At 41.6% G+C, this 16,005-nt stretch overlaps 2 protein-coding genes across 5 annotated transcripts in view; one reads left to right on the plus strand and one right to left on the minus strand.

The window, feature by feature from the left end:
- Positions 1-38: 38 nt before the first annotated feature.
- Positions 39-16,005, plus strand: part of HELT (helt bHLH transcription factor) — a 131,487-nt gene continuing 115,520 nt past the window's right edge. The window contains exon 1 of the mRNA XM_082237937.1: positions 39-119. The gene's annotated coding sequence lies outside the window, so the exon portion shown is untranslated. The remainder of the gene's footprint in view (positions 120-16,005) is intronic.
- ACSL1 (acyl-CoA synthetase long chain family member 1) overlaps positions 5,798-16,005 on the minus strand; it is a 46,516-nt gene continuing 36,308 nt past the window's right edge. For all 4 annotated transcript variants that reach the window (XM_082237911.1, XM_082237910.1, XM_082237908.1 and 1 more), the window contains exons 14-21: positions 14,983-15,078; positions 14,067-14,139; positions 12,453-12,541; positions 11,987-12,103; positions 9,267-9,410; positions 8,471-8,572; positions 7,885-7,956; positions 5,798-7,110 (exon numbers count right to left, since the gene is read on the minus strand). In XM_082237911.1, the coding sequence (XP_082094037.1) occupies positions 6,970-7,110; positions 7,885-7,956; positions 8,471-8,572; positions 9,267-9,410; positions 11,987-12,103; positions 12,453-12,541; positions 14,067-14,139; positions 14,983-15,078 (834 nt within the window). In that variant the 3' untranslated portion in view covers positions 5,798-6,969. The remainder of the gene's footprint in view (positions 7,111-7,884; positions 7,957-8,470; positions 8,573-9,266; positions 9,411-11,986; positions 12,104-12,452; positions 12,542-14,066; positions 14,140-14,982; positions 15,079-16,005) is intronic.

The following is a 16,005-nucleotide window of genomic DNA, read 5'->3' on the forward strand; positions in this document are numbered from 1 at the left end:
GTCCGCCGGCTCTGAGCTAAGAGGCGAAAGAGTATGCTAAGAGCTTTAGAAGACGAGCGGCGTTAGCTGCTGGTAGCTGTGAGAACAGAGGAGCAGCGCCATCTAGTGGTTGGAAGGGAGTAGGTAACCCTTATTTTTCTGGATACAGTTCATTACTGGCGTTCTTCAACCTTTGGTTGCCAGATGTTGCTGCGCTACAACCCCAGTTACCGCTGGCAGTTGACTAGGGAGTTGTGGGCCAACAACGTCTGTGCGAAACTGTACACCCAGAAGACAGAACGGAGTGGCTGGTTAGGAGTAGTGCAGCTAGGGCTTCTTTGCATCCATCCATTCATAGATGGCTCTTTGATCTTCAGTTAATGTAAAACAAATAATAATAATAATGATAAAAATAATAAATAATAATTTATTATTTATACCCCACCCATCTGGCTGAGTTTCCCCAGCCACTCTGGGCGGCTCCCAACCAAGTGTTAAAAACAATACAGCATTAAATATTAAAAACTTCCCTAAACAGGGCTGCCTTCAGATGGCTTTTAAAGGTAGGATAGCTGCTTATTTCCTTCACATCTGAAGGGACGGTGTTCCACAAGGTGGGCGCCACTACCGGGAAGGAGCTCTGTCTGGTTCCCTGTAACCTCACTTCTTGCAATGAGGGAGCTGCCAAATGTAAAGGAGGAGAGGGTTTTATTTTTTAAGAAAGTCATGGGAATGCATTGCAAACAGTTTCAAATAAGAAACATGTTCTCTGCTCCATCAATAACATTGATTCCAACTCAGTGTTGGATTTCAATGTCCCACCTCAGTCAGAGCTTGTTGTCATCTGTATGTTGCTTCTTTCACCCATTGGATTCATGTGGCTGTTAGATAGCACAGGGATAAATAAAATAGAACTCTAGAGCAGAAAACCTGTGAGGCAGAGCAATAGTTCGTCATCTAAGGTCTGCCCATCAGCAGAGCCACTGAAGCATGGTGCATCCCACGTTCATCCTAGACAGGTGATCCTGAATGATATTGTGGTCAATCTTTGAAGGCCACTGAAAGTTCTAGTAAGAAGCAACAGGGATACACTCCTCGGCCCGCCCCCCTAAAGAGCTTCATGGCAACCAAGATTAAGACAGTTTCAATTCCAAACCTGGGCTTGAAACCACATTGAAATTGATACAAATGACTGCCCCTTAAGCTTCTGGAGCTGACCAGCCACAACCTTGACTCTAGGGACAAATAAGATACAGCACAAGTCAATAGTGTGACAAACCACCCTGGAGCTCCAAGGAGGCACTCAACACTTGCAGTCACACACTCTCCCTATGGTAGCTGTTAATTGTCATCATGGGCAGGGATCAAGTATACAGGTGATAGGCCACATGTCTTGGATCAACCTGCCCATAATGTCAGGCTGTCTCAATAGAAAGCCATCCAAATAAAAAGGACCAAATGACATTAAGGAGATGCCCAACATTTGCAGTGCAGTCAACTTGGACTTCCAAGTGAGACACAAGTGATTTTATCCGCAAAGTTCTTGGCAACAATATCAATGGACACCTGAGGGTTCGTTGTACATCCTGCAAGAAGTGCCTCGGGACAATACTGTACAGTGGTACCTCGGGTTACATATACTTCAGGTTACAGACACTTCAGGTTACAGACTCCACTAACCCAGAAATAGTACCTTGGGTTAAGAACTTTGCTTCAGAATGAGAACAGAAATCGTGCTCCGGCGGCGCAGCGGCAGAGGGAGGCCCCATTAGTTAAAGTGGTGCTTCAGGTTAAGAGCAGTTTCAGCTTAAGAACGGACCTCCGGAACGAATTAAGTTCTTAACCCAAGGTCCCACTGTACTGACAAAGGCTTCTGTTAATGGAAAGGGAGTAAAGTATTTTTTGCTGACTTTTCCTTCCCTGTCTAGCAGGCATGGGGAACCTTTGGCCATCCAGATGCTGTTGAACAACAACTATCATCCCTGGCCATTGGCCATGCTTGCTGGGGCTTATGGGAGATGTAGTTCAGCAACAACTGGAAGGCTAAGGATTCCCCACACCTGCTTTACAGCCTCCTAAATCTGTTGCAGAAAGATTGGGGGCCCCCAGAACAACAGGAGATTGTAAAAGAGGTGAATTTGCAAAAAATTGTCTCCCTTTTTTATTCATAGAAGCCTTCACTGGCTCAGAGACTCTTCCACTAATGGAAGGACACAGATATGACTCAAGGTAATTCTTTGTCAGATCAAAGAACTTTCTATGAACTGAAGAATACAGTTCAGTACTACCATCACAGCCATGCTAGGGCACTTCAGTTCAGCCTTAATCTATATTCTTTTCACTGAATTTGACATATTATGTGCTGCCTTTCATGTTCCGCTTCCATCAGGGTTACTGTATGTCCTGCTCAGTACAGCTGAGGCTAATAAGATGATTAAATATTCACATTTAAATAAGAGTGGTGTGTTACTACACCCTCCCTCAAAAGTGTGAAACACTGATGCATGTTAGACTAATTGGAGCTTCTTCTGAACAAGTCTTGACTTGATATTGCAATTTACCTGAAAGTGCAATGAGTCTAAGATACTTCTCTAGGTTTACTACAGCGGTATGAAAGATATCTATGCAAATGGAGAAAGAGCTCAATTTAAATTCCTGCAGTCCAGACCACGTGTTGACTATTTGCTGAACTATTCTTCTAGACTCAACCACCAAGCTTATAATGTTTCAGGTGCTACTGAGAACATACCCACCCACCTTGGACACACAGATTATGAAAGAGAAAAGGGCATGGGAGAGAGCTCCAGCCTTTAATTTGAACTGGCACTGACTTGTCAACATGTTCACCGTGAAGCCCTAGCACACATACACTGTGTGTAGTTAAACAAAATTAAAAAATTCCTTCGAGTAGCACCTTAAAGACCAACTAAGTTTGTTATTGGTATGAGCTTTCGTGTGCATGCACACTTCTTCAGACTTCAACAAACATAGTTGGTCTCTAAGGTGCTACTGGAAGGAATTTTTTTATTTTGTTTCGACTACGGCAGACCAACACGGCTACCTACCTGTGTGTAGTGAGAAATGAGGAGGAGCTATGAAGCTAAAAGACAGCCTGTGCATCTTTTGTAAAGGTGATTGATTTGTCTTACTTCATCCATGCAGACAGGATTGGAAGGTGTTTGTTTCTTGGTGGAAGACACTGGGCAGAAACTGAAAGAAGCAGGCAGATGAGGAGGTCTAAGAGTGAAATCTTGCTCCTGTCAATCATAATACTGGACAGATTACTACAGGGTGTTGAGAGGGGTTATTTTTAACTATTAAGTGAGAAACAGCGGCCGTAGTCTAGGCCAGAAGTGTTTCCCTTGGTGACCCCACCATGCTGAAAAGTGTGTGTGTGTGGCGTTTCCTGTCCTTTCCAGAAAATCACTGTGCTGCGTGCAAAGGGGTCTAGAACTTTTAAAAATAAATTAAATAAAACCACTTAACTCACTAAAAGATACATTTTTTTAAAAAAAAGAATATTAAGGGGAGCCATGCCCATAGTTAAGCAAGGTAGCTAAAGCAATGGTGTCATGTCCTCGGCTGTGACACGTCCCCCTGCTGAGTGACTTGGCTGAGAACTTTGGGAGAAGCAACTATTTGAGGATAGTTGAGGTGAGCAAAGGTGGTCGTTAGTTTGTGGTGGTCGTTTTTGAGAAAGCAAATACGTTTTGAGAAAGCAAGAAAGTTTCTTCATCTAAAGTGTAAGTAGGATTCCTAATTCTTTCTGCATTCTACTTCTTTTGCTATCCCTCAAGATTTAGAAACATAGGGAACCCATGTCATGGTTAGATTAATTTTAAAGAATTGTCCTCAGGGCCCCCTTAGATGTTTTGAGGGAAAAGGCTCGCCTTCTCTCTTGTGGGCATCATCACAAGAAGGGCATATCCCAATTTTGGAGGGTCTTTTGACAAGATGCCCTCAGTGGGTTCAACTGCTTGCTGCACTCTCCATGAGAGGTTTCTGAAACCAAGTTCATCTGCCAGGTGCCCCAAATTCAGTGCAGAGTATTTGCTAACAATACTACCACCACCTACAGAGTTGCCAGGCTGCTTATCTGAAAGCAACTACAACACACTCTAAACTACAACAAGCTCTTTTGCTAAAGTTTTACTGCATGCTGTGGGCATGTTTCTGCAAGCATCTGAGATGTTAAGATAAAGCGAGATTGCATATTTCTGTCTCTTGCCAAACTAGGTGAAAGGGCAGCAGTAGACACTTACTTATGGTGGTTGAATTGGAGAAGTAATTACAGAGGGGTGGGGTGAGGTAGAACTTGGTGTACTCTGTAGGGTGGACCAAGAGCCAACAGATGTGTTCCTGAAGCGTGAAGATAAGGCATAAGCAGCACAACTAATCTTAGATTAGCAGAGTACTGCTCTATTCTTTTCACTTTAATGGGGAAAGGGAGGATCCTGGCACTTCTTAGCCTGTAACACCTCATGTCACTGTTTTTCAAGTTAATCAGACAAACAATTTGTTAGAGAAGACATCCATTCCACCATTTGAACTAGAAAGAATCAGGAGTATGCTTTTAAAGGTGATCTAATTTTCAGTTCCACACACACCCAATATAGTAATAAAGGCCATGTTCTTCTAAGTGCTTTTGGTCAAACAAGAAGCAGAAATGTTTGTAAATTTTACATAATTTACAGTAAGCAGGACTATAATATAGATGGCGCTTCCTCAAAGCAAGCGAGTATCAAAAGACTGTTAAGGTATTAGAATATTACAGAGTAATTTACAGCTTCCAAATACAGAGTACATACATTAAAAACTTACAAAACAAGACACCAGAGTTAACAGTTTTGATTCAAATAGGGAAAGAGTTGAGGATACTTCCTGCGTTTTCTAAATCCATGTCCAATAGGGATATAAAGCTGCAGCCTGAGTGAAGTAGGGAACTTGTTTCTTTAAATCAGGGGTGGGGAGCTGGTGGCTTCACAACTGTTGCTGGACTTCCAGGTCTCATCAGAATGGCCAGGTAATGGGAGTTTTAGTCCAACAAATGGAGGGGCATAAGTTCCCCATCCCTGCTTTAAATTGTGGAGCCAAACTTTTTGCAGATATAAGAGCTACAAACAAACAAACACACCCCCCACGCTAGTCAAAGGGTTTTGGTAATGGAGCAGCAATGGGGAAGGACAAAGCCATTGTATGACCTCAGGTTATTTTTGGAGGAGCAGTCTTTTGAATAAGGCAGTTGCTGGGAAGCTCAAATGCATGGTTGCCTATGGGAAACTGAAAGCAGGACCTGAGTGCATCTGGGTGGTTACTGAAAACAGGACGCTGGATTAGATGAGCCTTTGGTCTGATCCAGCAGCGCTTTTCTTAAGTTCTTAACAAGCTTTTTTCAGACCACTGCAGATGTTAACTGTACCACAAGCTCCTCTTATGAGCTACTGCTTTCCTCTTGTTCATGTAGTAAGCTATAGCCCATGATTATTAACAGGCTGAGCACTCTGAATTTGCAAAGAGCTCTCTGCAATAGATGTACACAGAGTTGTGTGTTTATTGTTTCACCATAATTGCAGAGAACTCCTGCGAGAGAAAGCAAGAGTTGAAAATCCAGCAGAGCAACTTTAAGGATCCTACAATTTCTTTTTCTTTGGCTTCATTTGGAACATGATTAAGTACTTCAAGTAACACCCCTCACCCCATAAATAAATTAGTAATACTCAGTTTCTTTTAAACTACATTTTACCATGCCACACTTTTCAGACAGTGGTTCCCATTGTTATGAACATTTGATGCAATTTCTTAAAAAGGTTTACTCAAATTAAATGCAGAAATATTTATTTTGGTTTCCTTCATTGGTTTTTGGAAATTTTGGTTTATAAAATATAGAAATAGCCAACACTAAGCAAACAATCGAACTCCAATGTAACAAGTGACTTAATACTCTATGAGTATTGGCTGTGCAATTAGGGTACATATGTATGAAATTATACAACTGAGTAGTGCATTACAGTTACACAATCTTTAGTGCAAACTTCATTGTGCTTGTTTACATATATTTAAACAGGAATTTATGACTTGCTATGTGGAAAAACCCTCAAGCATGGATTATTACAAGGCATTTCAATTTCATTCCCCCCACCCAATGAAATACAGGTGCAGATACATGGTAACTGAAATATCTTTCCCCACTTCATGCCTAATGAAAGAATGTCCCATGTTAAACCACATCCCAGTTTCTGGTTTTTTTGTATATTGGAGATCAGAAAGTGAGAATAGTGTGAAGCAGAAGCCAACTTTGCACAAAGATAATCAAGTTAAAAGTGGCCAAGGTTAAGCCTGCTCTGGCAATCTAGTGGCCAACAATGAATGAGCATGACAGTTAGCCCCAGCACTGGAATTCCAACCACATGCATGCTACAGCATGATGTTGCAATGGCCCAACCATCTCTGGAGCTCATGAAGTCAACATGTATTGCATTGGTAGTTTCATCTAGATTCCTAGGGCATAAGACACACCCAGAAAAGCTTCGAAGGAGTCAACAGGAAACCAAAGTAGCCAAGTTTCTGCCAGCGTCCTAAGGGACCTGCCTTTCTCAATGTGCACTAAAAATCTCCATGGGGCAGAAACCACCAGCTGCACAATATACTAAAGACAATAAAATGTGCTAGCAACACACACACACACATCCCTTTACATGCCTTGGAGAGAGTCACATTTTTGGCTGAGGAAGTCTTAAATAACTTACAAATCACATAGATACCATTTACAGTTTTAAGGCGCATTGAAGAAGTTGTATGTCACCATAAAAAATGGTCTGCAACACAAGTGGACAGTAAGGCAGTGTTCCATTTTCTTCAGTTTTCCTATGTCGAGTACCCCTTTGCGTACAAGTTAATGATTGCACTGTTTCCTTCCCTATATTTGCTGTAGTCAATTTAGAGATATGAAGGTCAATAGCAAATGCCATTCTCTCCAACAGTTTTCCTCAGTTACATTTGTATATTGGCATAGAGTTCTTCTATCTGGGACTTGAAGTATTTGCGTAGCTCTGGTCTCTTTGCCTTTAATGTTGGCGTTAGTAGGCCATTCTCGATAGAGAACATTTCAGGGTGAAGGGTAATGCCTTTGACCTGGAAAGATAAGACAGGAAGTCAGATTTTGCATACTTTTTTCATTAACTAGTATTAACAGCAAAATTGGCATTTTGAAATATATGAGATAATGTTCAGAACAGCTTGTTCTAAGTGATTTATGTTAGGAATACTCAGCAGTATAACTCTGCAAAGTAGGATTTAACAATGAAAACTAAAGGAAAAGTTAGAAAATAAAAAATAAACCAATAAAATATGCCTAGCAGATTATTTTATATTGTTCACAAGCATGCTGGTTGATGAGACTGAAATTTTTGTAATATTTTGTGGTACCACTGAAGATGATCACTTGGGTTGAAACACATCCAGTTATTATAGCATTTTCTTTGAATTTATTACTATTTGTACATTACAGCATTTGGTTTATTATTGATAAACACAAACACAGTGCTAGGCATATTCCGTTGGTTATATTTTGTCAATTTATATTTTAAACTTTTGATCTTAAAGATGCTTTCATTACTTGTTTGCAGCATTAGGTTTATTTTGTCTTTGTGATAAAATTACATAACTGACACTCAAGAGGGAAAGAGAAAGACACCTCTATTCTAGTCCCTAGTGCAGTAAAAGTGGGATGAAATTAAGATGCATTCTCAAAAATCAGCCCCACAGATTCAAGTTTGTTCTAAAAATAGAGCTTTGATTCACTAATGAACCAGTTAAAGTTTCCAGCTGCAAAACTATGCAAATAAAGCAGTTTAATATGAAATCAAAGTACAAATATTATAGTTGAAACTTCAAAGAGATACTCACCTGTTCAAAGGACTTCAAGCCAAACTCTTTCCCAACTTTCAACAGGTCTTCCAGAATATATTTTTTGATGTCCTATTGGGATTCAGAATAATAAGAGTTATAGAACAATACTGAGAGAAAGTATTTCTGAACTATTTGTGGACCACCTATCAAAAGTGCACGTTTTATTGTGGATATTTATCCACCTTTATCCACCCCTCACCTGCATGTGTTCATTGAAGATCTAAAAGGGAGGAGCTAGCTGTACATGCATAGGCTCCCCCATGAAACTGAATGTTTCAGTAATCCAGGACTCTCAGTTGCTTGAGGGAAACGTATGAGTAGAGTCACCACATCCTTTAGACCAGAGGTGGTTAAGCTTTTGTGGACTGAGGGCCACATTGACCCCTAGTCAACCCTCTAGGCAATGCTAGCCAGAGCACAAAAGCAGACTGCAATGATGTGTAGACATTGTGATGAGGCTAGCAGGTGTAACCCCCGTTCACCTGCCACGTTGTGGTCTCAGGAGCAGAATGGATGCCTGGATGAAGCTTATGAAAAGGGTGGGAAGAAAAGACTTCTCTAAATCACAGATCCAATCCCTTACCTTGCTCCTGCATAGTTCTTCATAGGTGCCTCCCAGTCCTTTTTTCTTGGCCCAGCTACACAAAACGTCTGGATCTGGTACTACAATTCCTATTAGAAAAGCCTAAGTAGAAGTAAGGGAGCATGTTAGAAGCTGCCCACTGACAATTCATTTTATGAGTTTCTCTGAGAACCCCGCACCCCACCCCGCAAAGTACAGTCAAGTAGCAAGCTATGCTATTGTCAATGCTATTGAGGGGTTTGTCGCATCACTGCAGGTAGGAGAAGACACTATGAAGAGATTCGATTGGCCTTTCAATGACAAAACATAATAGTTTTATTCCAGCAGGTTTAAATCTTGGTGCTGAGTTATTAGGTTTGGGTCATCATTTTTAGCTCATTATGATGGTCTCAAATTAGGTTGCCCTTCTTAAAGGTCTCATTGCAGGTTTGAAAATGGGATGTAAATATTTAAATAAATCTGCCCTAAAATTCTAAGGACTTCACATTTAAGACTCAACATTTATGGAAGAATGTTTCCCGGCATAGATTAGACATTCATCAAGCCTGGCTTGTATCAGGTAGCCTAAATGTACACATTAGTACTACCACAGAAATAAATATCTTTTAAAAAATAGGCTTTTCCCAAATAAGCAATATCACTTTTTATATTTTACAAACAGCTCTTTGCTAGTCTAACCTGTCCAGAAGTAAGCATTTTATCTAACTGTAAATAAAATCCACTAACTACTAAAAAAATTATGCTTACATGCTCCATTTAGAAGGCTATTTCTAATAGACATTTAAGGTAAACATACCTGCAAACTTTCACCATAGACAAATATCTGGGCAACAGGCTCACTCCTCATATAAACATTCTCTATTTTTTCTGGTGCAATATATTCTCCTTGTGCAAGTTTGAATATATGTTTTTTTCTGTCAATTATCTTCAGTGTACCATTCTGTAACACAATAATAATAGTTAGCTTACTCCTAAAAACTGTTCACGTAATGAATTCAGGACCACATTGCTCCATGAACAATAACACAAGTGCTAGCAGAAGACTCAATAGAAGGAATAGTTCACAGTAGCATTTGACCTTGCTCATTATCTTTGAATCATCTGGAACAACTAGATCTCTCTCTCTCTCTCTCTCTCTCTCTCTCTCTCTCTCTCTCTCTCTCTCTGTCTCTCTGATTTATGCCTACATTAGAACAAACAGTTCTAATGTATCAGCTATGAGCATGTTACAAACGTCAAATAAATCAATCAAAGATTCATTCATTTACATTCATTGCATAATACACTGTCCCAACTTTGTCAACAGTGATGGGATGAATGCCTCAGACTACTTAGAACGCATTCCCAGGTTCTCCTGGTAAAGAGGCCTCAGCTGCTACAGTGGTATATTGTCGCCCTCCTCCATTTGTTGGCTGGGTACTAAATGTTCTGGGCTGCTTAATCATCTGTCTTGGGGAAGAGTCTGAAATGCCTGGCATTCTATGTATTAAGGTTGGTATCCCAGGAGAGATACTATGCAACTTAGCTTTGCAGTTTGAACCCTTTCAGGTATACTGTGCAACTGTGTTCTGGTGGCAGCACACTCTATTACAACAATTTGCTGCAGTTTATCCACTGTAGCAGTCAGGATCTCCTGTAGGTGCAGTTGCTTTCACCGATCCACCTCTTCCTGCCCCCACAGGTCGCAGGTAATCAGAGGGTTGCACTGCTAAATCCATGGACATATTCATCCATTCCTCATGTTGTTGATATATCGATCCACAGCTGGGCCTTTCTACTAGTTGTCTAACAGCTGCAGATGGCATGCCAACATAAAGAAATGTAGTAATTGTGGTAATACGAAATTTGCATTGTCTTAACTCCACTGAAAGGCCAGCTTCTATATCACAATCCTGATGGTGGTGTTGACTGACCCTTAAGGTAAGTATAGTAGCTGGAAGAAACGGTCTGCGTTCAAGTCAGAATGAAACTAAAGGTAAAGGTACCCCTGCCCGTTCGGGCCAGTCTTGCCAGACTCTAGGGTTGTGCGCTCTTCTCACTCTATAGGCCAGGAACCAGCGCTGTCTGCAGACACTTCCGGGTCACGTGGTCAGTGTGACAAGCTGCATCTGGCGAGCCAGCGCAGCACACGGAACGCCGTTTACCTTCCCGCTGGTAAGCGGTCCCTATTTATCTACTTGCACCCGGAGGTGCTTTCAAACTGCTAGGTTGGCAGGCGCTGGGACCGAACGACGGGAGCGCACCCCGCCGTGGGGATTCGAACCGCCGACCATGTGATCGGCAAGTCCTAGGCGCTGAGGCTTTAACCCACAGCGCCACCCGCGTCCCTCCTCGAATGAAACTAGTTCAGTATTAAAAAAGGGACATAGTCTCTAGAATGTGCATTGCTGTCACCAGTGTTGTTTATTCTCAGATTCCTCTTGTCTAATTAGAAGCTTCACATTTCTGGCATCTGTTGCTGTTCCCCTTATTTTACTATTTCCCTCTTTTCCATCCCTTGTAGAATTAAACCAAGTAGTCACTAACCAGTCTGAATGCTGTTTCTGTCATTAACTTGGGTTGTTGTTTTTTGTAATTAACTTCATATTATTCAGTGCTTTGGCTTGCCATCTTAATGACACTTTTACAACAGGCAATTTGATCTACACATGCAGACAAGGACATGCTTAAGTTACTTCTAAAGGCTTAGCAGTATGATGCTGCATCAAATCACACAGACTTTTTTGTGAGTGAAGCTTAAGAGAACATTGGGTTGTTTTCCACTAAGTCCTACTTGGAACAGACCCATAAAAATCAATGGATTACATTGTGTTGTCGTTTAGTCGTGTCCGACTCTTTGTGACCCCATGGAATCAGAGCACGCCAGGCACTCCTGTCTTCCACTGGCTCCCCCAGTTTGGTCAAACTCATGCTGGTAGCTACGAGAACACTGTCCAACCATCTCGTCCTCTGTCATCCCCTTCTCCTTGTGCCCTCCATCTTTCCCAACATCAGGGTCTTTTCCAGGGAGTCTTCTCTTCTCATAAGGTGGCCACAGTATTGGAGTCTCAGCTTCAGGATCTGTCCTTCCATTGAGCACTCAGGGCTGATTTCCTTAAGAATGGATAGGTTTGATCTTCTTGCAGTCCATTGGACTCTCAAGAGTCTCCTCCAGTACCATAATTCAAAAGCATCAATGGACTACATTAGTTGTGACCATTAACTTAAATGGGTCTACTCTGAGTAGGATTAGCAATCCATCGTTCTTACTAACTTGCATTAATTTTTGCATTTTAATTGGTTTCTGATTAAAGGACTGAAGCAGCCCTCTGGTACCTTTCTTTCCCATTCTAACCTGAAACACTCTTAAAGGAGGATAAAGTATGTTTGTGAAGTTCAAAAAGAATGCAAAGAGGAAAGAAGATATGTAGGGCAATGGAAAGACTGGACATCTCTGTCTGTGGAATTAAAGCAATGGCAAGCCATCTTGATATTTGGTCTTATGTCTGAAAATGCTCGATTCACAGGTTTACTTACTGGTAACCATTTCCCGATATCTCCGGTGTGTACCCAGCCATCTTTGTCAAGAACTTCTGCAGTCTTTTCAGGTTCCTTCAGATAGCCTAGGAACACATTTGGCCCTTTTACGCAAACCTGAAATAGAATGGAATACACGCTCTGTAAAAAAATCTGCAGGACAGGTTTGTCCTATTAAGTGCTTCAGTGTTAGGATGGAGTGGGAGTAAAGCTCGTTTAGTGTAGCCAGTGCATCTCACTCAAGAGCTGCTCTCTCTAATCTCATGCTTTAGTGGTATTACCAGAGCATTTGTCTCTGTATGACAAACTGCATTGATCGAGATCACAATCCAAGGTCATTAAACTGAATGAGGGTTTTTTATGGTTTCTTTGGATATAGATTGTATTTATTTTTAAACAATGGGTACAATTTGAGACGTAGGACTCCTGGCATAGGTCCATTCCTTGGATTTAGAGTGCTACTTACCTCACCCTCTCCTTCGGCAGCAAAATAATTCATTTCTTCAACGTCAACAAGCTTTACAATGTTGCAAGGCATTGGGGCACCAACGTGACCTATTTGTTGGATAAATAATGTCTTTAAGCATGCGGCAATAGTACTCGCTTTATAACTGTAGCTCTACATAAGCAGAAGTGGCGTCATTCAGACTGCACTCTTTATTGTTTTCTCATGGTCCCAAGCCTGAGTTTTGAATGTCTCAAAGGGTACTTTGACCTCAGCTTTTTAAAGTTGCATTAAGGCTCCCAGCCATCACACTGATGAAAAGAAACTCTTCTAGAGTCAACTCATACATACCAAATTTGTTCATGGTCATTGACTATAGAGAGAGATCCATGTGACCTAAATGATACACTGGAAACTGCAGTGTATGATATTGCTTCAGTGATGGCACTGCTGTATCTGTATGTAATGCCCAGTGCTTTGTTACCACAATGCCTTATTTGCGTTACACAGGGCTTTCCATGCATGCATTTGCATCCAAGGCTTGCTTTCATTAAAGTAGCTAGATCTGTGATTAGCTACTGTGTTCGTCTGGTCTTATCAAAATAACCAGTGGGAACCCGACTTGAGTTCAAGTGCAGCCAGGCAAGCTGGTACTTAGTGCGTAAATTTTATTTTTATTTTGTTTATTAAATTAGTATACTGCGCTTCATCCGTAGATCTCAGAGTGGTTAACAACATAAATATATAAGATTTAAAAAACACAAAATACATTGGAAAACAAGGACAAAAACAACAAATAAATAAAACCCCTCCCCTTCCCACAAACACATTTAAAAAGGAATAGGATGTTAATCAGCCAAAGGTCTGGGGCCTAAAAGTGTATCATGAAGGCACCAGCCGAACCTCCTTGGGGAGAGCATTCCACTAACAGGGAGCCACTGAAGAAAAGGCCTTTTTTTTGCATTGCTACCCTCAGGACCTCTCAAGGAGGCGGCATACGAAGAAGGACCTCAGAGGATGATCTCAGGGTCTGGGTAGATCAGGCTTCCTCAGCCTTGGCCCTCCAGATGTTTTGAGACTACAATTCCCATCATCCCTGACCACTAGTCCTGCTAGCTAGGGATCATGGGAGTTGTAGGCCAAAAAAATCTGGAGGGCCAGGGTGAGGAAGCCTGGGTTAGGTTCATATGGAGAGATGTGGTCCTTGAGGTATTGTGGTCCTGAGCCATTTAAGGCTTTATAGGTCAAAAACAATACTTTGAACTGGGCCTGGAAACGAATTAGCAGCCAATGTAGTCAAGCAAGAAACGGAGTAATATGAAGATGGCTGGTTCTGCTATCAGGAACTTCCACAGCTAATCTCCACCAGATATATGGAATATACTATCAATTCCAGTCTAATATGGAAATGAAATGCAAATTGAAAAGCTCCACCCTCTGTGGGATTGCACAGAGCAGAACAGCAAGACTCCCATTATTTCCAGAACACCAGATATGTGGACCACTACTGGAAGCAATACAATTTTCCTTTCCTTGCACTAACAATCCATAAACTTCTTTGGAAGGCTCACTTCATGCTTGAGTTACCATGCCATCTTTTTAACAACGTTTCAAGAAAGAACACAGAAGCCCTACCAGCGGTCCAGTCACCAGGTACTGTTAGGGAACATCCAGCTGTGCATTCTGTCTGTCCATAGCCTTCATAAAACTGTTAAACAGAGTATAGAAATTAGCCATTGGAGCTTTTATAGCCCCTCTCATATTCTGTTGTTCCTTTAACACAAAAAAAAAACAGAACTGTAGGCAATATGCAGGCTAAGCTTTTACAAAAACCCTGTACGAATGTAGGATTCATTTTTGCTAAGCCATCCATGGTCTCTCTACCCTCCTGCACTACCAATATTTTCAGTAAGAATTCCAACATATGCAATCATTCCTACAGAACTGTCTTTAGTGAGTAATCACAAGTCTCATAGCTTTTGTTATAACATTTGAACAAAATCCCATCTGCTTTCAATTTGGAACGTTTTCTGAAATACATTCTTGCAGTTTTAATAATAAACATTAGCATCCAGCCCCTGGCCTAACATTATACCTACAGGCCAAACACACTGAATTGTGGAAGCACATCTCTCTCTTTTAAGTGTGCATTGGGAATGGGATATTTCCACTCATGGGCATAATGCTTTCAGAAGGACAGGCATGTAAGTCTGTTGCAGCCAACTTGTTGATTTATTATTATGGCATAAGTTTTCATGGACTACTGTCCACTTCATGGAAATACCGTGCTATCAAAAAGAGAGCTAGTTTTTGGTAGTGAGGCATCTAATGACATGTTACTAGAAGTGATCCCACCCCCCAAATACATCCTTAGAGTGAGACAACCTGCACATCAGCTTCTCCCCTACTCAGATTCTACTCTTTTTGGTTATACTTTAACACTATGAGGAAAGTATGGCGTTTATACTCTTGACATTAAAAAAAATGCTTTAAGGAAACTACGAAATAACAAGTAGAGCAGATTTACAGTTCAGTCACAGTCCAAACTCACCTGACAACCAAGAGCTGCTCGTAGGAAGGTCAGTACATTGGCAGAAACAGGAGCTGCTCCTGTTATCATTAGCCTGACTTTTCCTCCCAGATTTGCCTGAAAAGGGGGGCGGGGAGTGTTCACAATTATTTTCATTCCAACAGTAGCATCCAGGAAAAAGCTATGGTGAGTGGCACTTGGATATACATCTCAATGTGACTCAGATGTGCAAATCCCATTGATTGTTTCTATGTACATGTGAGTTAAGTGAATAAAGAGATTATTCCTTAGAACAGTATTCACAGTACCACTGGCTGCCTTGTTAATTCACCATTTGGAATTGTTCCATGACATAGCAATGAAGATCAGTGGCCATTCTAAAACCAAGCATGTACAGTAGAAGGGAATTTTCATTTATTTAATACATTTATTAAAAGTATATCCTGCCCTTCCTTCCAAAGGAGCTGAGGGTAGGATGACTGCATAATAAATTAATGTGTAAGTGGGCCCCATTTGGCAATTCTATGCCAGGAAAAGAGGAAGGCTCTTTACTGGGATTGTTTGAAGCCATCCTCTTGAAAGTGGATGTTTCTACCATGCAGGGTGTACTTGTACTCCCACTTCGACTACTGCAATGCGCTCTACGTGGGGCTACCTTTGAAGGTGACCTGGAAACTACAGCTAATCCAGAATGCAGCAGCTAGACTGGTGACTGGGGGCGGCCGCCGAGACCACATAACACCGGTCTTGAAAGACCTACATTGGCTCCCAGTACGTTTCCGAGCACAATTCAAAGTGTTGGTGTTGACCTTTAAAGCCCTAAACGGCCTCGGCCCAGTATACCTGAAGGAGCATCTCCACCTCCATCGTTCTGCCTGGACGCTGAGGTCCAGCGCCGAGGGCCTTCTGGCGGTTCCCTCATTGCGAGAAGCAAAGCTACAGGGAACCAGGCAGAGGGCCTTCTCAGTAGTGGCGCCCGCCCTGTGGAACGCCCTCCCATCAGATGTCAAAGAGAGAAACAACTACCTGACATTCAGAAGACAT

This window comes from Podarcis vaucheri (assembly GCF_965113315.1).
Source record: "Podarcis vaucheri genome assembly, chromosome: 9".
Classification (NCBI taxonomy): Eukaryota; Metazoa; Chordata; class Lepidosauria; order Squamata; family Lacertidae; genus Podarcis; species Podarcis vaucheri.